This window comes from Bos indicus x Bos taurus, chromosome 9 (genome assembly GCF_003369695.1).
Source record: "Bos indicus x Bos taurus breed Angus x Brahman F1 hybrid chromosome 9, Bos_hybrid_MaternalHap_v2.0, whole genome shotgun sequence".
NCBI lineage: Eukaryota > Metazoa > Chordata > Mammalia > Artiodactyla > Bovidae > Bos > Bos indicus x Bos taurus.
Window position 1 is genome coordinate 38,349,268 of NC_040084.1, and position 23,078 is coordinate 38,372,345.

The 23,078-nt window shown below is 40.9% G+C and overlaps 1 protein-coding gene across 3 annotated transcripts in view; it reads left to right on the plus strand.

The window, feature by feature from the left end:
- LAMA4 (laminin subunit alpha 4) overlaps positions 1-23,078 on the plus strand; it is a 148,097-nt gene that overhangs the window by 62,554 nt on the left and 62,465 nt on the right. For 2 of the 3 annotated variants that reach the window (XM_027551173.1, XM_027551172.1), the window contains exons 6-11: positions 4,998-5,212; positions 7,159-7,254; positions 9,441-9,592; positions 11,401-11,511; positions 18,426-18,537; positions 21,399-21,566. In XM_027551173.1, coding sequence (XP_027406974.1) covers positions 4,998-5,212; positions 7,159-7,254; positions 9,441-9,592; positions 11,401-11,511; positions 18,426-18,537; positions 21,399-21,566 — 854 coding nt within the window. The remainder of the gene's footprint in view (positions 1-4,997; positions 5,213-7,158; positions 7,255-9,440; positions 9,593-11,400; positions 11,512-18,425; positions 18,538-21,398; positions 21,567-23,078) is intronic. The other variant, XM_027551174.1, reaches the window with a different exon arrangement.

A 23,078-nucleotide genomic window follows, 5' to 3' on the forward strand; every position in this document is an offset into this window, starting at 1 on the left:
CTTCCCAGTAAGGTCCGAGTTATTTAGCCTACTCTGGGCCCTGCCTATCTCTTCCCAAAGCCCTTTCTCACCTGATAATTTAAACTCCCCATACTGGACCTGCTGCTCTTAACACCAGCTGTAGAGCTGGTGCAGCCACATATTGTTGCATTTAGATGATGATCATGGTGATAATGGTAAAAATAATCAGTAATATTTACTAGTGCTTATTGTATGCCAGGTACTGTTGTCAGCACTTTCTTTGCAGGCAATGATACATTTAAACCTCAGAGAAAAATCCTATGAGATACCATTTTCATCCTTATTTACAGAAAAAGAAAGTGAGACACAGAGAGGTTAAGCCATTTGTTCAAAGTCAAACAATTTTTAAAAATCTCTTTGAACTGTGAGCTTCTCAACAGTAGTATCTTATTTATGTCTCTCTTCATTCTTCCCCCATTACAGTATCTAGAATATTGTAGGCACTGAGTTACATTTGTTTCAGTAATGCTTCTTTAAAACTTTTTTTTACTAAAAATCCCAGAACTTTTATTATTCCTTTAAAAAGACTCCATGCAGTGACAAGAGTCAGACATTTCTTGCACCATTTGATACCCTACTTCTCATCCCATGCCTGGAAAATCAAAGACCCAGAATTGAATAGAGGTTGCAGATGTAAGTTATCTTCTGATGCAAATAATTATTAAATGAACAGTCATATGGACAGGAATTTTGAATCTCATTCTCCTTCAGAGTGACCTTCCCTCTGCTCCTAAGTAGTACATTTTATTTAAAGATGGAGGGGCCTGAGACTCAGATCCTTGAAGAGATTTAATCTAAGGTCACACAATTGACCCTCATTGTTCAATGAAGAGTTTTCAGTTACTCAACATATATGATATCCATGTCTAAGTAGTCCATATTGTCTCTTGTGGCAGCTTTAACGGTGTACCCTCATCCATTCAGCTCTTTGGGGGATTGAGAGACATGCTGAAACCATATGAGGATTTATTAGGTGGCTCTTATTGCTTAAGGATCAGGAAAGAAAAATGGGGCAAATTAAAGTAAATTTAAGGGAATCTGAAAATCTAACAGGAAAGACTAAACATAATATCATCAGAGACCATGATGATGACAGTGACAATGATTTTGATAATGACCTTGAACTTAGAAAAAAATAATGAAAAGGACGAGGAAGCTAACATTTATTGAGGATTATATTATGATTCAGGCTTCCGAGATGGCGCAGTGGTGAAGAGTCTGCCTGCCAGGGCAGGAGACTCAGGTTCAATCCGTGGGTTGGGAAGATCCCCTAGGGTAGGAAATGTATTCTTGCTGGGAATATCCCATGGACAGAGGAGCCTGGAGGGCTACAACCCATGGGCTCGCAAAGAGTCAGACGCGCCTGAACACACACCATATTATGATTTGGTGAATTAGTCTGATTCTTTATGCAGGCATCATGTTTTTCATGATGTTCTGACATAAGCTGTCAGACCTGTTATCTGTACAAAATTCTTCTCATAAGCCCTACTCTTGGCTGCTCCATTTCTCGATTCTTGCCCTGTGACCTGGAATGGGTTACTTATATTTCCCTAGCTTTAGTTCCCAGTCTTTCGTAGGGAAGTGGAGAGCATTTATCTGGTACCTACTGTGTAACAGATACTTTTTTTTCTTTGTTTAATTTAACCCAAATGACTATAGAGCCATGTCCTCCTCAGAAAAGCTTCTGTGCCACCTGGGCTGGGAATTTTGGCACCTTTGATAAAGGCATTCAATGAGGGCTAGAATGTAGCCCTGGGAAGAGAAGCAAAGGAGAAAGAGCAGAGCACAGGGAAAACACTACAAAAACTCCCCAAATAATAGTTTTTCATCAAAAAAAATTTTTTTGACCAAAATGTTTTTTCCAAAAAGCATATCTTTTTTCCCCCCATCTTGCCAAATGATATGATCACTGACTGAAATGACAAAGTTCATATGTCACTGTTTTTTCATTTGCATTGTATATTTATCAGCTCTATTTTCTCTGAGTGAATTAAGTCATTAGTATAACTAGAAATGAAATTACAGAAGCAAATAAAAGTGCATCAGTCCTGGGTACCTGGACTCCAGTGCTGACTCTGAATCCAATTCCTGGTCCTTCTGTATCCTTTGTAATTTACTCTTAGAGGGCAGGAATTAGGCATATTAACAGATAGCATTTAATTACTCACCTGTTATATCATTAATGGGTTAATTAGTTGACTCATTAATGCCATACTTGTGGAGTGAAAAGAGTATAAACTTGGGAGTCCCACTCGATGCTTGAGCCATGTAGTGGTGAACCAGTCATCCAGCTTCTTCATCATCTGGTTTCCTCATCTATAAACTTGGAGTCAGAGGGGGCTTAGTACAAAACCTTTATGTTCTCATGCTATAACATCTGTAGGGTAGAAGTTGGGACTGTGACTTCAGAGTTGCCTCTGAGACTGCCACCAAAAGATGTTCTTGAAATTCAAAGTAACTCAAAGTAGGTCTCTACTGTGGTTGAGATTCTGACTTAGAGAAGAGAGAGTTTGGTTTTTCTCTTGTAGAAAACCAGGAGACTGCCTATGGAGATCAAAAACAGTGGAATCAAACAGAGAAAAGAAAGTAACTGGCACCTGGCTTCTGTGAGTTTGGACAAATCCGTTCACTCCCAGACCTCAGGCTCCCAAGTTGCACACTGAGGTGGCAGATCCACATCCCATTTTAGTGAGCCTAAGAATCCTAATATTCTGTGTGGTGGACTGCAGCCCAGGATAGTAATTCAATCCAGCCGTGAGCTCCACAGAGGAATGATGTATGCTGACTTGGGGACCAGAGGGCCTGTAAACTAGAGGTACAGAGACATGAGTATGAATAACAAAATGTATCAAACATTTCCTCTTTGTGGGTTGTGTGGCACTTAACATTCATTCTTATCTTCTTCATGGTCCTCAGTATCTAGAGTTTGTATAATTATGCCTAATTCCTTTCCTGTTCTTTCAGTGCATAGGCTGTGTGTTTTTCCTCTTCCGTCTCTCCATGCCTTACACAAAATAGACATGAATTGTCCTTCTGTTGGTTGAATTCACTCATTCATGTAAAGCAGCAGCAGTGTGATCCAGGGTGGAGTGAAGAAAAGAACATCAGGGTCAGAGGGTCTGGGTCATATGCTGTCACTTCCTGGCTGTGCGAGACTGGGAAATCAAACTAGCCTCTCAACCTCAGGATGCCAGGCCTGGGTGCCCTCCCTCCTGGGTGTCTGTGGTAACTAAATAAACTTACCTAGTTGAAGCCATGAGATGCAATGCAAGTGACTGAACATACACCATCATTACGATTACATCAAAAAACCGAGACAGGAATAAAGCCTGGGAAAACATACACAAAATGTTGAACAGTGATTTTGTTAAGGTCTTGGGATTACAGGTGTGATTTTTTTTTTTTAATTTCTCTGTTTTTCAAATGTTCTGAATCATAATTCTTTTGCTTTAAATGGAGGCCTTTAAAAATGTGGTGTCTTATTATTACTGGCTGGGTCTTATTGGTTTCCTTGGAAAGTCTTGCTTTCCACTCCCAAGGCCAAGGTTCCACCCGAGGCCCTCCCCACCCAACCCCGGTCTCCGATTCCAGCCCGCAGTCCATCCTGAACTCTGATGCCAACACTGGCTTCACTCACCATTACTTTTATCACACATGAAAACCTTCACTGGCTCTCTTCCTTTTTCTCTCTCTTCAAAACTAACTCCTCTGCCCAACCTTCAGTCCCATGATGGTGCAACTGCACGTTCTTTCCAGCCACTCCCAAAGCTGCTTCAGCCCACCTTAGCCAGTCTTCAACACCAATTTAGGGTCCACAGCAAAACAGGGACAACAGCCAGCCAGAAAATGTGTATGTTGGCTCAAACCGTATTCTTACAAAGTTTGAAGCAACCTTTAAAAACCGAGATTTCACATACAAATCCAAACTTCAACATTTCCTTTAAAAACAGTAAGATTTACAGGACAGATCATTCCCTCACAGGTATCCTTTGGAAACAGTTGATAGGAGCTGAGAAACACCTGCCCCCTCAGATGAGGCCTGTGGTCCCATCACGCTCAGCAGGGCTTCTGCTGGCCTACAGGTTACCTTTTGGAAACAGTAAAGAAAGGCATTTTTCCTCTGGGCAGAGGCAGCCCCACCCAGAGTGTGCAACTTGGCAAAGCCAGCAAAGGCTGGGAAAGTATCAGTCTCTGCTCTCCAACTGGGCTGGATTCTCTTCATTAAGGACCAGCTGGCATGACCATAGGCATCAGCTCTGCCCCCACAACAAACGCAGCTAGGTATCTGGCCTCTGTAGGCTTATACATCTAAAACCTACAGAGTAATGGCCATCTGGCTCCAACTCCACTTATCTGTGGGACTCCCTCAGCTCTGCCCTCTGCTTCATCTCCACACTGTCTTCTTTCAGTCACAGGGTGGCTGCCAGAGCCGGTCATGCTGCCTGCCTCTTTATTCACCTGCGGATGGAGAGAATGCCTTCACAAAGCCCTCAAACAAGAGCCCGAGCTCCACTCCAACTGAATCAGTCCTGTGCCAAACCATTTTGACTGGGACAGTGCCAGGCACTGATTGGCTCAGGTTTAGTTTATCAGAACAATCATTCTGGCAAGGTGGAATATATACCAGTGATTCTCAGTAAAGGTATTATTAAAATTTTGTCCAGAACAATTCTTAGCTGTGCCCTAGTGGCAAATCTCATGGCCACTTTTAGCATATCTAGTACCACCATCCTATGGCAGCAGTGCATCCCAGTCATTGGGGTGTGACCACAAATGCCCACAAACTGGTTATAGCCAGACACTCCTGCGCCTGAAGGTCTTGCTGAACTGAACAGGCTGGAACACAATGGAGAGGGGGGATTAATTCTGGGAGAACAGTCCAGAAATTCATTATACTTTCTTCTAAGTAGGAAAGAAGACAAAAAGGAAGAAAACTGTGGATGCTCAATTTTTAACGTGTGATTCCCCTTCAGATGTGCTCCTGGTTACTATGGAAACCCCTTGCTGATCGGAAGCACTTGTAAGAAATGTGACTGCAGTGGGAATTCAGATCCTAATCTGATCTTTGAAGATTGTGATGAGGTCACTGGCCAGTGTAGGAATTGCTTACGCAACACCACTGGATTCAAGTGTGAACGGTGCGCGCCTGGGTACTATGGAGATGCGAGGAGAGCCAAGAACTGTGCAGGTACAGTGCTGTGCACACGACTGCAGCCACCCGACAGGCACACGCGTGACAGGAGCAGGCTCTCTGTCAGTGCCAGGTTCAGGTGGATTTCTCTTGGGGACATACTGCAGTTACCCCCTTGACACTTTCCCAGGGTAGTATGGAGTCTCAGGGTGTGCATCCCATATTCATAGGGGTAGATATTTTTGTCACGAGTAGTGTAACTTAGCTCATGGGTAGAATGAACCATGAGACACTTAACACCAGTGACCTTTTGTCTTACCATCTTCATGTCCTTCCAGTTTTGACCAAAGAAGTAAATCAGACTTCTGCAGATAACCTATCATTGACCAGAGGACTGAATGAAAGCTTGTGTGGGTCACATCAATTTTCTTATTCTGCAAACTATGTCTTTCTTTTTAGTTATATTTGGTAAAAGTTAGCATTTCAGTGAAATAGGTTAGCAAATCCAGGAGTAGTTTCATCCCCCTATTTCTTCAAATTATCAGAGAAAATATTTCAGGGATAGTATCTTCCTGGATAGACTTCAGTTAGACTGAAAAGTACCAATTTTATTTGGGATTTCTCCAATCCATTTACCTCAGAGAGTGAAGCTCTTCAGAAGTAAAGTTAAATTGCCTTCCTGCAGGATTAAAGGAAGGCTGAGACTGAGTATTCCTTCCTTCCGCCTTTGAGATGAAGAAGACTGAGGAAGAGGTATTGTGCTCTTGTGGCTTGCTTCAGTTAGAGATACTCTCACTGAAACAGGTTTCCACTTAAAGAGATTTTTAAGAAGTGAAGAGTTTGAAATTGAGAAGAAAACAAATATGATCTGCAGAAGTCACAGAAAAGTAACCATGCCTCCAGGAAAGCTGTGTGCACAGAAACATAGCCCCGAGAATAACAGAGGGAGGAGAGGAACACTGTCCAGTCAGACTAGAAAGAAGTGGGCATCAGAAAGAGGGTTGGCAAAGCCAAAGACTTAAACATTGGCATCCTGATTCTCAAAATATTGACTAAACTCATGTTTAAATGGCATGGATGCAGATCACTCTTAGAAAAGAAGCTAATGTTGGAAGCAATAATGCATGACCTTGCTGAATTGTTTCATAAATCTGAATTTTGTGGAACATTTTAACAGCCAAAATGTAATAAATGTATGTTATCCTTGAAGCCAATATTTTATGATTATTCTGTAAAGACAGTTAAGAGGTGGGAGGAAATTCACAATTCTATTCCAGCTTACTGCTAGCCTACATAACTGAAGAAATCCTTTATAAATATTAAAAATTAATCTCCACCCCAAAAAGCATTCTTGAAAATCATCAATAGATTAATAATGGGCTCTCAAGTCTTCTAAATTCATGTAAATATGGTCCTAATTCTTTTCACAATATTGTTCCCAGCTGTCCCACTGGTAGCTATCATTGGGAGGTTTGGAGTCAGTCTTGCCAAGGGTCAAGCCCTGTAGGAGCCAAGAATCGCTCTTGGGTCCCCTCACTCGCTCCTAGTGGGCGGCTCCTCCCTCACACCTGGCAGTAATCAAACCTAGACTTGAATTAAACTAGAGAATCTGACTGCGATAAAAGGATGACTTGGATTCCAGCTGAATAATGGACTCTGTGATCATTTTGTACCTTGTGAAACTGACCTGGATCTCTTTGGACTGAAGCAGTTGCAGAGTCATGTCAGAATCTCGAAAAGTTGGGAAAGGAACCCTAAAACATTGAGATTTATCTACTTTTGGCCCAGGGTCATCTTTGAAAGTCTCACCAAGCTGGGGCTTAATTGGGTAAGAGGAGTAATCCCTAAATCATGTATTCCTCATGATCTTAAGAAAGAATATAAATTAATCCCCACTGAAGAATTATATACTGATAGCAAGTATTTCTGCAAACCACAAAACATTGTGATACTTTAGGCATTAAGAAAATGAATCCCTAATCTCTTGTTTTTGTTTCCCACAGCGTGCAATTGTGGGGGAGGCCCATGTGACAGCATAACCGGAGAGTGCTTGGAAGAAGGTTTTGAGTCCCCTACAGGCACGGACTGCCCAACCATAAGTAAAAATAACCGTACATGATTGACTAACCCCACTTTCTCTAATATGCTGCAGGTGTAGGATTAAGAAGATCTATGCAATCCCACCCTCTCTAGAAACTGAGTCCCACCGTTGGCTTTAACCCTGTCTGTGCCTCAACCAAATGGACCCTAAGCAAAAGACATTCAGTCCACTTGATTCCAATTGGCAAATAGCAGGTTGCATTTAAACAGCTCTATTTTAGAAAAATTATTTTTTTCAAGTCTTTAAGTTCAACATCTTACTTAGTAGGTAAAGTTGGAAATACAGTTCCCAATGACTGAGTTCATTTTAGGTCCTTTTTCTATATTATATCTTCAGATCCTCAGATAATGTAATCCATAGACAATGCTTTACAACATTTGGTAAACTCATATACCAAGAGATTTAACTTTTCCCCAGATCACTCCAAATCTGAAGTGGCACCAGTAATATAATATTCAGTCCTTATGAAAAGGAGCTGCCTTCTCTCTTTCCTGTCTTTCCTGTCATTCAAATCATGAAAGTGAAAGTGAATGTTGCTCAGTCGTGTCCAACTCTTTGGGATCCCGTGGATTATACTGTCCATGGAATTCTCCAGACCAGAATACTGGAGTGGGTAGTCTTTCCCTTCTCCAGGGGATCTTCCCAGCCCAGGGATTGAACCCAGGTCTCCCACATTGCAGGTGGATTCTTTACCACCTGAGCCACAAGGGAAGCCAAGAATACTGGAGAGGGTAGCCTATCCCTTCTCCAGTGGATCTTCGCAACCCAGGAATCGAACCAGGGTCTCCTGCATTGCAGGCGGATTCTTTACCAACTGAGCTATCAGGGAAGCCCACTTCAAATCATGAGTAGTCCTAATGGTCCAAGAACCTGCTGAAACATTTCAAAACAAATGCCCAGAGCCAGTCTTAATGACTTCTCAAGCATCCTTTAAGCCAGTAGCCTAGAAAAGTCCATGATTGATTTTTAGAAGGATTTAAGGAAAGTTTTGCCTTAGAAAGCCTTCTATCAAGAAAGTAACTAATATTTGGCTTTAAGTAGAGTGTTTTAAAGACTACTTTAATATTAGATATCTCTTCCCCCAAACAAAATCATCTTGGCCTCTCAGTCCCTCTGGGCACAAGAGATTAATATCACGATGAACCCCATATTAGAAGGTGACACAGGATGGAAGGCACAGGCTGGGCAAAGTTTGCATACTGACAGCATAGGTGATCCTCTATGCACAGTCACTTTAAGGACATCAAGGTGCCTGCTTGGCCTCTCTGTGTCTCCTCCACCAGCCTGATGTTCTGGCTGGGGAGTCATTACTTAGACAGAGCATATGAGGAAGACCTCATTAAACTTCAAGTAACAAATTAACATATTAACAACCATTAACCCTTTAGTCTCCATGTATCAGTTCTCTAGACGAGAGTATATCTGGTGGAAAGAGGTTGGAAACAGAAAAATTTCAAAGGGTGTCCTTAGTGAGTGTGTCCTAGGAGGGCATTGGTTTGTGGGGGTGATGACAGTGGTCAGAGGAACTCGAACATGAAATGCAGGAAGCAGTGAGAAACCGCCACCCTCCTCACCACACGTGCAGGGTCGTCAGCTGTCAGAGAGTAATATTAGCAAACAGTGAGGTCCTGCCGATCTATTCAGACAGGAGGTCAGGCCATGGAGAGGCACCGGGCCATCCGTGCAGTGAGGAGAAAGCACTGGAACCTGAACAGTCAGTAAGGAAAGCTGCTGGGAAATGAGGAATGGCAGGCGAGTTCCATCTTCACTGGCCGGCACCAAGCGGAAACCCACAGCCTGACGTGGAGGGCGTCCTCCCAGACGGCTTTCCCCTGACCAGAGAAAAGTGGGGAGAAGGTTCTTTTCAGCCACCCGCCGTCTCTCAGATGCCTTGCCCTTTGCGCTTCCTTTCCTCCTCAGCTCAGCCATTAGCGTTCATGGTAACCTGCTTTTCAGTTGCATGTTTGTTTTTTGTGTTTTAAGCAGGGATAGTGCCCAACGTACACTTTGGTCATCTGAGGCTCTCTGAGTATAAGGACTAGTTCCGTGGTCCAGAATATCTCCTCAGGAAACAAAAATACGAACAGTATTAACCAAGCAAGGGCATATAATGACCAACTTAGAGCAGAATGCTTCCCAGCTGACCTTTGATTTTGAGGAAATGACATGCCATTGTACCACCAGGCTGCGATAAATGCATCTGGGATCTGACTGATGACCTTCGGTTAGCAGCGCTCTCAATTGAAGAAAGCAAATCCGGCCTGCTGAGTGTGTCATCTGGTGCCGCAGCTCATAGGCACGTGAACGAAATCAACTCCACCATCTACCTCCTCAAAGTATGAAGGAATGGTTTACTTTCTGTGTATTTTCACTCTGGTTTCACAGGGTCACTCCTAGTACCTCCTACCCTTTTGTTATCTGAGTCCAGTAGTTATATTACAGATTGCTAGACCTCGGAAATTATGAAAAGTTGATTAGAGTCATGCGCTCCATCCTAAACCAGGAGCTGTCATCTATGAAAAAGGTTAGCGGAAAATGAAATGACTGAAAAACTAGTATCTACGTACAAAGCTATTGATAGAGGAGAAACACTTATTTTCTTAAGCTGTACATTGGTTACTTAAGTCAACATAGCAAACATACTATTACCTTAACTTCAGTTTGCTATGTTTTCATGGGTTTCTCTGAAAACTCATACACTCTTGTTCTCCATTTTTCCTTTCTTTCCTCCCTCTTTCTTCTGCCCTTACCATTCCATCTCACTGACAAACATTTTTGCTCATTTTTCCATACTCACACACACACTCAAATACACAAGCATGCTCACGTGCACTGTTTCTCTTCCTTGGTCTAGTGGTTAAATCTGATAAGCAAGTTAAAGGCAGACAGTAGTCAAAAACTGTAACAGTGCTTTTAAGAGTTGTTTTTTCCCTCTCTAAATAATAGGCTTCTATCACAACCAACAGATACTTTTTAAAACAATGATAATCAGCTGAAAGGTTAATAGAACTAATTCCAGCATACTTTTTTATTTTGTTAGTCAAATTAGCGTAGTGGTTAAGAGCATAAATTTTGACACCAGAATGCCTAGATTCAACTCCCAGCTCTGACACTTACTAGCTTTGTGACCTTGAGTAAATTATTTAACCTCTTTAGTTTTCATTCCCCTCATCTGAAATTGAGGATAATTATTACACCTATCTCATGGGTTGTTGAGAGAATACAGTGAGTTGTTATATAGAGAGCAGTCAGAATAGTATCTAACATAGAAAGTGCTCAATTCTCTGCTTTTAGGAGGTACAAATAATATCCACAGCAATTGCCCAAATCGGCAAAGTGTAGAACAAAACAAAAATCACAAAGTTTTAAAGCTGGATGAAGTCTTAGTAAGCACTCTGTTCCCAGTTTAGGAATTGTTTTTTGTCCAAACTCATCTATTTGGACACATGAAGGCAGTATTCTCAGAGGAGTCACCCAGACTCAGTCCTCTTGATACTGCTTGAATCCTCTTTCCCCAAAAGGACAGCTTCAAGGTAGAAATAGTTATTATATCAGATATAATAATATTGTAGCTGATAGGAAGTCAGTGCCCAGATTGAAGGACTTACTCCAAAGTAATTGAAGGAAAGCTACACCTGGTGCAAACTCCTCAAAAATGGAAATGAAAAGGGCAAACTGTCTGAAATAAAAATAATTGTTCTCCTTACACTAGAAAGAGGAAACTGAATTTCTAGAACTCCATTTTCATTGATCAAGGTGGGTTATCATTTCCTCGAAGACCTGCCAGAATTGAAATTTTAAAGCTCAGACACGCAAAGCCACCGCCCGTCTATATTGAGCCTTTTTGCAAATTTGCAAAAGGTACCCTTTCCCCAGAACCAGCACAGCCCACACCAGATTCTCCAGCCTACTGAGGGGAGCTCACAGAATTTCTGTCCCCAGAGCTCTCAGTCCCCTCCTGCAGACCTCAGATTTCATACCAGCTTGTAGTAGCCTGTGGACCCCGCTATTTTGAGAATAAAGGCTAACTCTGTACTGTAGTCCTCTTACACTGAAAGGGTTTTCTGTGTATTTTTATAAACCTGGTGTGCACATCTACTGACTATGGAAAAATACGCATTTGTTTTTTTTTTTTAATCCACAGACAAAATTGTCAGAAAGAGAAAACCAGTATGTCCTAAGAAAGATACAAATCAACAATGCTGAAAACACAATGAAAAGCCTTCAGTCTGACATGGAGGAATTAGCTGAAAGGGTATGTATTTGGTTTCTGAGACTAACTTCAGTGAGGGATTTAGCTAGTGTAAGACTGGCTAGTCACAAATGATTGAGGCTTAACACAGCCCAGAAAAATGCAGGGACCCAGGTGCCTTAAGATACATCAAGGCAAAACCTGAGGATAAAGTTAATATGTTTGGTCTCTACTGTATCTTCCCATTTTGATTGGTTTCCTTGAAAAACCATGTTTATGGGGAACTTTCGTTGTGTTTGCTGCTGGTAAATATCGTTGATATGTATTTCACTTGGATATTCGTTCAAATGTTTGCCTTAACATTTTATGGCTAAGAGCAATAGAGCATCTAGAAGTAAACTTTATTATATAGCATATAAACTTTAAATGCTTGCTACAGGATGCATTAAATAATGAAAGAGGAGAAATTGTGTTGAGAAAGCAATTTTGCAGTTTGGCAGGGGAAAAAGAACACTTTGGACCCTCATTTTTTACCATATACTATTAATAAAATGAACTTCGAACAGATTAAAGACTTTAGTTTAAATCTAAAATTTTCAAGAAAACAGAACTAGATAATTATTAAATCTTGAAAGGAAATAAAAATGCAATTAAATACAGTATGAAGAATTATAGTAAAAAGAAGAATAGATTTGACAAGGTAAAATTGCAAATACTCAGTAAAACAACTAAATAAATGAAAAAAAGTCAGTGAGACTAAGAAAAATGTTGAGGGAAATGTGGCTTCTAAAAGCTCTCACAGATTAACAAAAACATTAAAACATGAGCAAAGTCATTCCCCAAGGGTCTAATGGAAAAATTTCCATCTAATAAAAAAATAGAAAATGCAACTAAGCTCCAAGGCACCATGTTTAATATACTAAAATCTTTAACACATTTTTTCCCCTGATTATGTTCCACCAGTTCTGCCCAGAGTACCCTGGAATTTCTGCTTTCAGATACTAATATTTGACATAAACTGTTGTTCTTTTCAGAAACAATTCTCATTTTCTGCAAAAATAGTGGTTAAAATGACTCTGATAATCTCTTTTGACCTTGGACCTCTTAAACTAAGAGATTATGCTTCTAAAAATATGAATTACTTTAATTGAATCCTTGGAAGATTCAACTGCTTTTAAATGCATATAAAAATTGAGTCCCCCTTTCTCCATGCAACCATCAACATTTGAGGAGCAGCGAGATCTCTTAAAGTTCAAAGGAAAATACCATGAAAGAAATCTTTGTGAAAACTCATTGTCATTTCATTTCTATGTCATGGCTGGAACTTGCTGGAAGTGTCTCAAATTCTTGAGGAAATGTTTTCACCAAGATTAGTTCCTCCCATAGCTTAGACACAGAGTTACTGATTGTTTTCTTATACAGTTTTCCTATTTCCAATATTAATTAAATTCAGGTTTTCATGGGGAGGAAATAATGTAAGCTTCAAAGGAATATCACAGTAGAAAAGGCTCCTGAGCAACAAGAACAGACCACCAAAGCAGGAAGTTGATGATGAAGCTACTAGAACATTCACCCAGTTGTTTCCATTGATTCTTACTGAAAATAACATCCTTCTTGTTGTGACATCAACAGTCCTGATGGTACAAGAACCTGCTGAAACATTTTGAAACAAACACCCAGAGCTAGTCTTAATGACTTCTCAAGCATCCTTCAAGCCGTTGGTCTAGAAAAGTTCATAATTGATTCCTAGAAGGATGTAATAAAAGCTTTGTCTTAGAAAGCCTTCTATCAAGAAAAGTTCACAATATTTAGCTTTAACTAGAATGAAGAATGTCACTGTAGATTCCCACAGTGTGATAAAAATCACAGTAATGTTGCCTCTTAAAATTGAAAATGTGGTTGATCCTTGAACAACATGGGTTTGAACTTCGAGGGTCCACTTACACATAGGTGTTTTTTGATACTATGGTGCAATGGTATTACATGATCCACAGTTGGTTGAGCCCAAGGGTATAGAACCTCAGATATGGAGGGCCAACTGTGAAGTTACACGTGGATTTTCAATTGTATCAGTGCCCCAAACCCCTGCATTGTTAAAGGGACAACTGTATCCTCTGTATGCAAAGTATCTGTTACATGAATCTAATGTAACCCAAATCTCACAGTTTACATTAACTTAAAGTTGCTGGGTTTTTGCCCCAACTTCCATATCTAAGTCCTCTAGCCCTCTTTTGATAAATCCTACTGCCTCTTCCCACCCCGTACTTAGGGAAATTTACCTGCCTCCTGAGAAACCTATATGCAGGTCAAGAAGCAACAGTTAAAACTGGACGTGGAACAATAGATTGGTTCCAAATTGGGAAAGGAATACATCAAGGCTGTATATTGTCACCCTGCTTATTTAACTTATATGCAGAGTACATCATGCAAAATGCCAGGCTGGATGAAGCACAAGATGGAATCAAGATTGCCAGGAGAAATATCAATAACCTCCGATATGCAGATGACACCACCCTTATGGCAGAAAGCAAAGAGAAACTAAAGAGTCTTTTGATGAAGGTGAAAGAGGAGAGTGAAAAAGCTGACTTAAAACTCAACATTAAAAAAATGAAGATCATGGCATACAGTCCCATCACTTCATGGCAAATAGATGTGGAAACAGTGAGAGGCTTTATTTTCTTGGGCTCCAAAATCACTGCAGATGGTGACTACAGCCATGAAATTAAAAGACTCTTGCTCCTTGGAAGAAAAGCTATGACAAACCTAGACAGCATATTAAAAAACAGAGACATTACTTTGCCAACAGAGGACCATATAGTCAAAGCTATGATTTTTCCAGTAGTCATATATGGATGTGAGATTTGGACCATAAAGAAGGCTGAGCACTGAAGAATTGATGCTTTTGAACTATAGTGTTGGAGAAGACTCTTGAGAGCCCCTTGGACTGCAAGGAGAGCAAACCAGGCAATCCTAAAGGAAATCAGTCCTGAATATTCATTGGAAGGACTGATGCTGAAGCTGAAGTGCCAGTCCTTTGGCCACCAGATACGAAAAACTGAGTCATTAGAAAAGACCCTGATGCTGGGAAAGATTCAAGGTGGGAGAAGAAACAGACAACAGAGGATGAGATAGTTGGATGGCATCATCGACTTGATGGACATGAGTTTGAGCAAGCTTTAGGAGATGGTGAAGGACAGGGAAGCCTGGCATGGTGCAATCCATGGGGTTGCAAAGAGTCAGACATGACTGAGTGACAACAACAGCAACTTCTGGGAAGCCCCTAAAGGATGCCCATGCATTTGTGTTCCCAAAGAGCTGCTGCTCAAAAAAGTCTCGATTTTGCCACTGCTGATCATGTCTGTAATGAAATACCAAAGCCTCTGTCAAGATTCCACTCTCCTGTGTTCCCAAAGGCACCATGCTCAGAACCAGAGTGGACTAGACTACAAGCAGAAGTGAAGATAGTGACCCTCTCCCAGTCTCAGTGCTGCCCTTTGCCATCTGGATCTAGAGCCCAGTCTCCCAAGAGCTGGGTCAGGAGGATGCCACACTGTTCCCTACACTTCACCATCTCCTCCATCTCATCCATACTCCTTCAGCTACAGCAGCATGTATGAAGACCTTTAGGATTGGAAGGAAAGTAGGTCACTTCCATACATCAAAAGCCTCATCTCCAATCCTGATAAAAAGACAAGACAAAAAGTCAAAATATATTTCAATTACAGTTGACCAGAAGACTGTACCCACTCCAGTGCTCTTGCCTGGAGAATCCCAAGGATGGAGGAGCCTGATGGGCTTCCATCTATGGGGTTGCACAGAGTCAGACATGACTTAAGTGACTTAGCAGCAGCAGCAGAAGACTGTAGAACTTCAGCCTTGGCATTGCAGAAGATTAATTTAAAAAGCAAGGAACAGCAGACAATGCTGAAGAGGTTCTCAGAGGCCAAATCGTGAAGAACCTTGCCCACCATACTCATCCTATGGACTTTGGAAGATATTGGAGCATTTACCTACAACAATGAGCTGATTAGGTGCGAAGTTTCAGAAACATTGCTCTGCAGTGGGGATGATAAATTGGTGAGTTTAAGACTGAAGACAGGGACACCAGTTAGTAGACTGTCACAGTAATCCAAACAAGAGCAGTCCGTTGCTACCTTGTGTTCATTGGAAAGGAAATTGCAGTGAACTGGGATAAACTGAAACTAGTGGTGGGCAACAAGAAGAGAGGACAGAAGGGCGAGTGAAATAAAAGTGATTCAGTGACCAGTTGAATATGAAGAGTTGCAAAGATGTAAGCTATTAGACTTGGAAAGATAAATGGCCAAGACTGATAATTCAGAATGGATTCTCTGGACCTCGTCAGGTGAAGTACCTGTGGATGCCAGAGATTTGAGTCTGTAGCTCAAGAGAAGAGATCAAGGCTGGAAAAGTATTTCAATGTTTAGGAGATAGTTAAACCCACACAAGTAGACATCACCATACAGATAGTGAAATGGCACACCAGTATTCCTACTGCCGTTTTGTCCGGCACTGCCTCTGTTTATGCTTATCTTAGAGTTATTATTAGAAGATCCCCTTTCACTCTCAAAAGAGTCCAGACCATGCTAGATAATGATTAGCATCCTCACTCAATAGAATAGTATTCTAGGTACACTATACTTTATGCCCTGTATAGTACATGAAATTCTTGCCACCTTTATGTCAAATGTGTGTCAGAATTCACTGCTGAGGTGAGTAAGTGATTAATCCATTTGTAATGCTAAACATCAACCAGCTTACAGTTGTGAGCTATTTTTTTATAGTTTTCCTTAGGGCAGGATGCACCTGTTTTACCATGTGCCCATATCATTATTTTCCTTCCATAATCAAAGTTAAAGAAAGCCGTAGAACTTTCAAATAAGGCATCACTGTATATTATATCAGTAATTTTGCAGTTTAAAGTAGCAGATGTTCTTTTTGCTGCTGTCTTTTTTTAAATATATGTATCTAAGCGCCCTCTGGTGTTGGTCAAAAGAGCTTGTCTTTGAGTTATCTTCTAGCTGTCTCATTACTTCGGTGAATTCAGTTTCCATATCAAGAAATAAATGAACACAGTAATAACAATAAACCTTTTCCCTTGAAGGATGAAGCCAAAGTCAAAAATATGCATGTTGTATTTTGTAAATATAACTGAATTTAAACTGGACCAAAAATCAACTTTAAACATTTTTTAATGTTTTATAGGTCTGTGTCCCTATTTTTTAAAAGTAGGGAGGGATGACATCAAGAATAAGATTCATTTTATTTTCTACATCATCTAATTTTAAAGTGACCACAAAGCTTGTGTTTCCAGAAAGCATTAGAAAAGGGCAAGAGGGAGATTGAAATTGTGGGAAAAGAACATGTGACTCAGATTGCTGTGTCCATTCAGAGAGCATGCATTTCAGCGACGGAGCTGCAGTATTGCTGCACAGGGAGCTTTGTTTGGAGGGATTTTGGATACAGTGCCAATGAAAAGCTCCTGGGGCATGTGTTTGCTGGGATACCATCTCCGCATTCTCCTCCTTAAAGGGCCAGTGGCTTGGGTTATGCTGTGTGATGGTTGTTCAGTCACTCAGTCACGTCCAACTCTTTGTGACCCCAATGCCTGTAGTGCTGGGCTCCTCTGTCCCTGGGATTTTGCAGACGAGACTACTGGAGTGGGTTGCATAAAAACATTCCAGGTAAAAGCATGGCCTAATCCTCCCACTGCAACAAGAGATAAAAGGAGAGAGATTTGAAACAGCCACTCTCCTGTTCTGGGGGCCTACTAGCCAGCACTCTGTGTAGCAGGTCACCTGGCAATCCAGGCAGATACAGCTGAACCAGAAAGACACTGGGCAAGGCAAGTGGGCGCTTGATCAAATGCCAGACTGAGGAAGTGTCCCACCTCTTAAATATAACCCATGAATCCATCTTTCTGATGCCAGAGTATGTACCCAGCCCCATGCTGTGCATCCAGGCCAGTGTCTTGGCCTTGAACCATTTTTTTAAGACATGCTTCCCTTGTGGCTCAGACAGTAAAGAATCTGGCTGCAATGCATGAGACCTAGGTTCAATCGCTGGGTCAGGAAGATCCCTTGGAGAAGGAAATGGCCTTCCATTCCAGTATTCTTGCCTAGAGAATTCCATGGACAGAAATGCCTGGCGGGCTATAATCCGTGGGATCGCAAAGAGTTGGACACAATCAAGTGACTACACTTTCACTTTACTTTCTCTTCTGTCTTTATACACACAGAGATAAATATGCATGTACACATGCACACCCACACATCCTTTCTTCAGGAGCCACATTTGAGTTGGGGGTTCATCTTGACAGATCCTACATGTGAGTTCTGAAACAGAGTTGAAAGAATGAAATCAGCTTCTCAGAGAAGAACTTCATTCACTCCGAGCCAAAACTGCTTGAGTAATTATTTGTACACAAGTGCCTTCAGTGTTGATGGGAATTTGGAAGGCAGCACTGAAAATAGCCTTTAGCCTAGTGAGCATAATCCTTTCAATCTCTGTGGTAATTTAGTTGCAGCAGTGCCTGGACCACCCAGAAGCCACTGGATGCATGGAACATTTTGAGATCGGCCTGCTTTCTCAACATGTTTCCCTTTGAACCCTTAAGCATTTCAGTCAGCACAATGTCAAACTGATCAGCAGACATGGATAATTCCCTAGTCTGGCATCTTGAGATACAGTAAAAATTCAAAGGGTAGATTACTTACGAAAGATGGGTGGTTTGGATTGAACTGTGACTGATGGCTTAGGAATAGAAATAGCATCTGTAATTCTAAAGCTAGTCATCACATCCATCTTCATGCATGAGTCCATTTTATATGTTACAGAACTTTCGCATGTCGGGGAAATTTATGTTTACAGAATACATTATGCTCACCCACCCCCACATGCATATACACAGCCTTTCCTTCTCGTAAAATTAATCTGTTGTTTATACGGATTATTTATAGGAAAGCCAGGCTGCAAGAAAGGTCCAGTTGGCTCAGAAGGAAAGCATGGATACCATTAACCATGCAACTCAGCTTGCAGAGCAAGCCCACAATATGAGGGATAAAATCCAAGGTAAATATACTCTCTACTGGTTCAGCTCCATGTCAGGGAATCACTCATGTTATTAACAACAATAAAAGTAATGGCTACTGTTAGTGTTTATTGTGTGCCAGGACCTGTTGTTAGAGTGTTACCTTTTCAAACTCATGTAAGATCTTCTTTGACATTTGTTTGTCTGGGACTTCTGAGCACTCATCTCCGCTGTCTATTTTCAATAATAAACGTGGAGAGTAGAGGAAATTTCCTGACAGTACAGTGGTTAGGACTCAGGCAGTGCAGCCAAAAGGAAAAAAAAAAAAAAAAGAGAGAATGTATGTAAAAAATCATTCCCTTTCCACTCATTTCACAGAAGTGAAATGCCAGTATACCTTTCCAGTAGAGGAAATTACATTCTGTGTTGTCTCTAAAATGCAAGAGTTGAGTAGGAGTCACATTTTTCTCAGTTATTCACAGTGAAAGCCCTGCCTTTAGAATGGCAGCAAACTGTCCACTAATCCAAGTTATCCTGCGCTGTCTCTCTCATGCTGTCCTAAGAACCAGGCAGGTGCATGCTCTGGTCCCCAGTCCAGAAGAAACGCCAAGAGTGGGTGTGGAAGAGTTCTTTGCCTTAAAGCATAAAACTGGCAGATTTACCTTTCTTCTTGAGGGTTTACTTACTTGTATTCCAGCTTCTCATAAACGCAGGCTGCATTTTGAAGACTATCTTAATAGCATGCTGAAAGCAAGCCTTCAGTTTACCAACAGAAAACAGGCGATTGCTTTGGTTCTAAGATAAAGAGAATTTACTTGGGTTACAGTCTGCTAAGATACAGTATTTGTGTGTTTCCATAGTTTTTATTATCCTATATATTAAGAGCTGGATGACAACTACAAGTACATCTCAAGGGCACAATGACAGTAAAGGGACCCACAATGGAAGATTCATATCTTTATACTGAGGTAGAGGGAGCATATTCCAGGACAAGGGATGTATTGAGCCAAGATTAATCATCTGCTGTATTTCCTTCGGTGCCCATAATACATAATAAAAACAAATGGTATGCATTTCAAACATCCCCTGCTCCCATCCTTACTATTTCATGCTTTTGCATCTACCAATAAAATGTTCTTTCCATATAATATTTTATAGTTAAAATTGATTTATTCAAAAAGTAAGATTAAACCTAGATTAGCTGATCTCATCTAATTAAGAAATAAATGTCCCTCTCGGCAGCAGAAAAAGCTAGCATCTTAGATCTTAGCCATTCAGGGGAAAAAAAAAAAAAAAAACAGTTCACCTTTGCTGTCTAACTCAAATTGTGATTCTAGGGTATTTCATTTGGAAGGAATCTAAGCCTTCTTATTTGACCCTTATTTGACCCTAGGACATAGAATAAGAAGGAAAAAATACAAAAGAAATGTAAATAGAAAACAGTAATTTCTATCAGTTTCTACCTTTCGAAAGTAATGTATGAACAGCCTTCAAAGACCAAAAGCATAAATGTTATTCTCTGTATTTCTTTTTTCTAATCTAGAGCAGACATGGCTAAAATAAAATAAGCCAGATTGTAAATATAATATCTGCATCAAAATGCCAAGAAATTCAGCATTGCCAATGCTAGATCTAAGGAAAATATATATGTTTAGTTTATTTCAAGGGTTAATATTTTAGACTTTACTTGAGAAATGAGTATTTAATTCCTTCTTGAGTTTTGTTGAAGTATATTTTAGTTTCTAAAGCTTTTATCAGTAATATTTACAGCACTGAAAACCTCTTCCCCTATTTATCTCCCTTGCTTCAGAATTCAGGGATGCTGCACACCAGGAGTGTGTCATTCCTTATTCCCAGCCATCTCTAAAGTAACTACTGGTGACCTTCAAGCTATTATCCATATGAAATACAAGCCCTTATCCTGGTATGATTTATGTGAGACCAGTGTTGTTTACCCATCTTGTCTGGCCAACCACATAGATCATAGTAAACCACAGACAGACAATTTCATTTATGCCAGGAAGATAAAATGCTTCCTCCTGGAGCTACCATAGGACAAGGTGGCAATTACATAACTTTCATCTGATCATATATAGTAGGAAGAGGGAACCAGAGGCCTGCTCAGCTCTGCCAGTATTCAGACAACCCATCTATTGCCTCTGAGCCTCAGCCGTCCCTCTGGTTCTGAAATGGATACTACTTATGGATGTAGGCTGAGAATGACCCAGAGTCAGAATTGAACAGTCTTGCCAGGCAGTCATACCACAGAAGGCAAACAGCAGTTGCAAAAAAAAAAAAAAAATGTATATATTAATGAGCAAAAGCTCACATCCTGCTGTAAGAAACCTCTGTGTTATATCTAGTCTGTACAACAATCTGAAAGACTAACTTGAACAGCCATCAGTGTACACTCATTTTGGCTTAGAGCTTAGGTAAAATCCTTGGCTAAATTACAATTAATATCTCCAATGCTTCCTATGTGTGACAGGTGATACATCAGAACATTTTCTCCAAATTATATATTTTATTATATAAAAGACTGATCAAAGACCCTAGATTTGTGTTTCTTAAATATTAACATTTTTTACTCGTACTAAAATCAGACTCAACTGAAATCAGAGCAAACTTGGTATTAATTCCATTCCTGTTCTGAAGTTGCCAGATGAAAAGCAAAGAGTGACTTCCTTTGGTTTAACCTCTCCGTGGAATATATGATGAACTCCAGGGCCGACACCAGTATTCACAGCATGACCACCACCACGCTGTCTTTGCATCAGGTCTCTGTCTCCGTTTTAGGATCAGCCCTGCCCATTGCCCTCTTGTTTGTGTTTTCAGTGACGTCACTGTCAGACTCCCCAGCACTTCCCCCTCCTGCCTTCTCTCACTGTGCCCTTCCTTTCAGAGATCAGCAGCAAGATGCTGTATTATGGGGAAGAGCAGGAACTTAGCTCTGAGGAAATCTCCGAGAAGCTGGTGTTGGCACAGAAGATGCTTGAGGAGATCCGACGCCGTCAGCCGTTCCTCACCCAACGGGAACTTGTGGACGAGGAGGCAGACGAAGCCCATGAATGTAGGTATATTCAGCTTCTAGAGGCCAGCACATGTCTGCTTCCTTTGTGGGTACAGGAGAGGACACCCAGTCACAGGGCAGCGTTTGGTCAAAGCAACCAATTCCCGATATTCAGAGTCACTGAGCATTAAAAGTGGCCTCAGGGAGTTCTTCAGGATAACTTGACTCTATATATATAGACCAGGAATTTTAAATCCAGACCCAACCTTCAGCTTTTGAGAAACTGCTGAGATTCCACAAGGAATCTACAAGATTTTACTCCTGAGGAGAAAAAAATAGAAATGTAGCAGCTGGTGAAAAAACAGGGGAAGGAAAGCTAAGGGAAGCAATTCCCAAAACTTCAATAAGAGAAGTCTCATTGAGAAGGCAGTAAAGATGTAACAAAACAAAGCCCAGCAACATTGATGTTCTGATGTCCGTGAGTGACTTTTAATGACTTTGAAACCTCACTGGAAATTTAACATTTCCTTTAATGATTAATGTAAATAACAAACCACAGTAGTATTAGTGAATCTATGACTTGGTCATTATATCAGTTATCAATTACTGTCTCACAATCTACCCCAGACATTAAAACAATAAGCATTTATTTGTTCATGATTTCATAGGTTGGCAGTTTGGGTTGGACTCAACCTAGACAGATCATCTCTGCTCCATGTGGTGAAGTTCACTCACATGTCTGGGCTCTTAGCTGGGATGGCTGGGCATCTCCCTCCACGTGGGGTTTTATTCTCTGGGAAGCTCACTGAGCTTGTTCATATGGCAGAAGCCTTCCAGGAGGGCAAGAATGGAAAGTACAAGGTCTCTCAAGGCCTGGCCTTGGAACTCAGCAATGTCATATTCATTCCATTGGTCAAAGTGAAAGTGAAAGTTGATTGATCATGTCCAACTCTTTGCAAGTCCATGGACTATACAGTCCATGGAATTCTCCACGCCAGAATACTGGAGTGGGTAGCCTATCCCTTCTCCAGGGGATCTTCCCAACCTGGGGATCAAACCCAGATCTCCCACATTGCAGGCGAATTCTTTACCAACTGAGCCACAAGGGAAGCCCAAGAATACTGGAGTGGGTAGCCTATCCCTTCTCCAAGGGATCTTCCCAACCCAGGAATCAAACCGGGCTCTCCTGCTTTGCAGATGGATTCTTTACCAACTGAGGTATGAGGGAAGCCCTCTGTTGGTCAAAACCAGCCCAGATTCAAGGGTGAGGAAAAAGACTTGACTCTTGATAGAAGAGTTATAAAAAATTGTGTCCATTTTAATCTACACAGTCAACAAAAAGAGGCTACAGGTTTGTGTATCATATTTCAGTTGTCACTGTTATTTCACAATGCTAAATTCATCAATAATTCAAGAATTTTAGTAGTTACTGGTTTCACCCCTAAATCTTATTAGTTAACACACTGATAAGGAAGCACATGTATTATTATATTACCAATTTTTATACATCTTTTTAGTGCTACATATTTTATCTTGTACATTTAAAAACATATAAGAAGGGATCTGAATGAA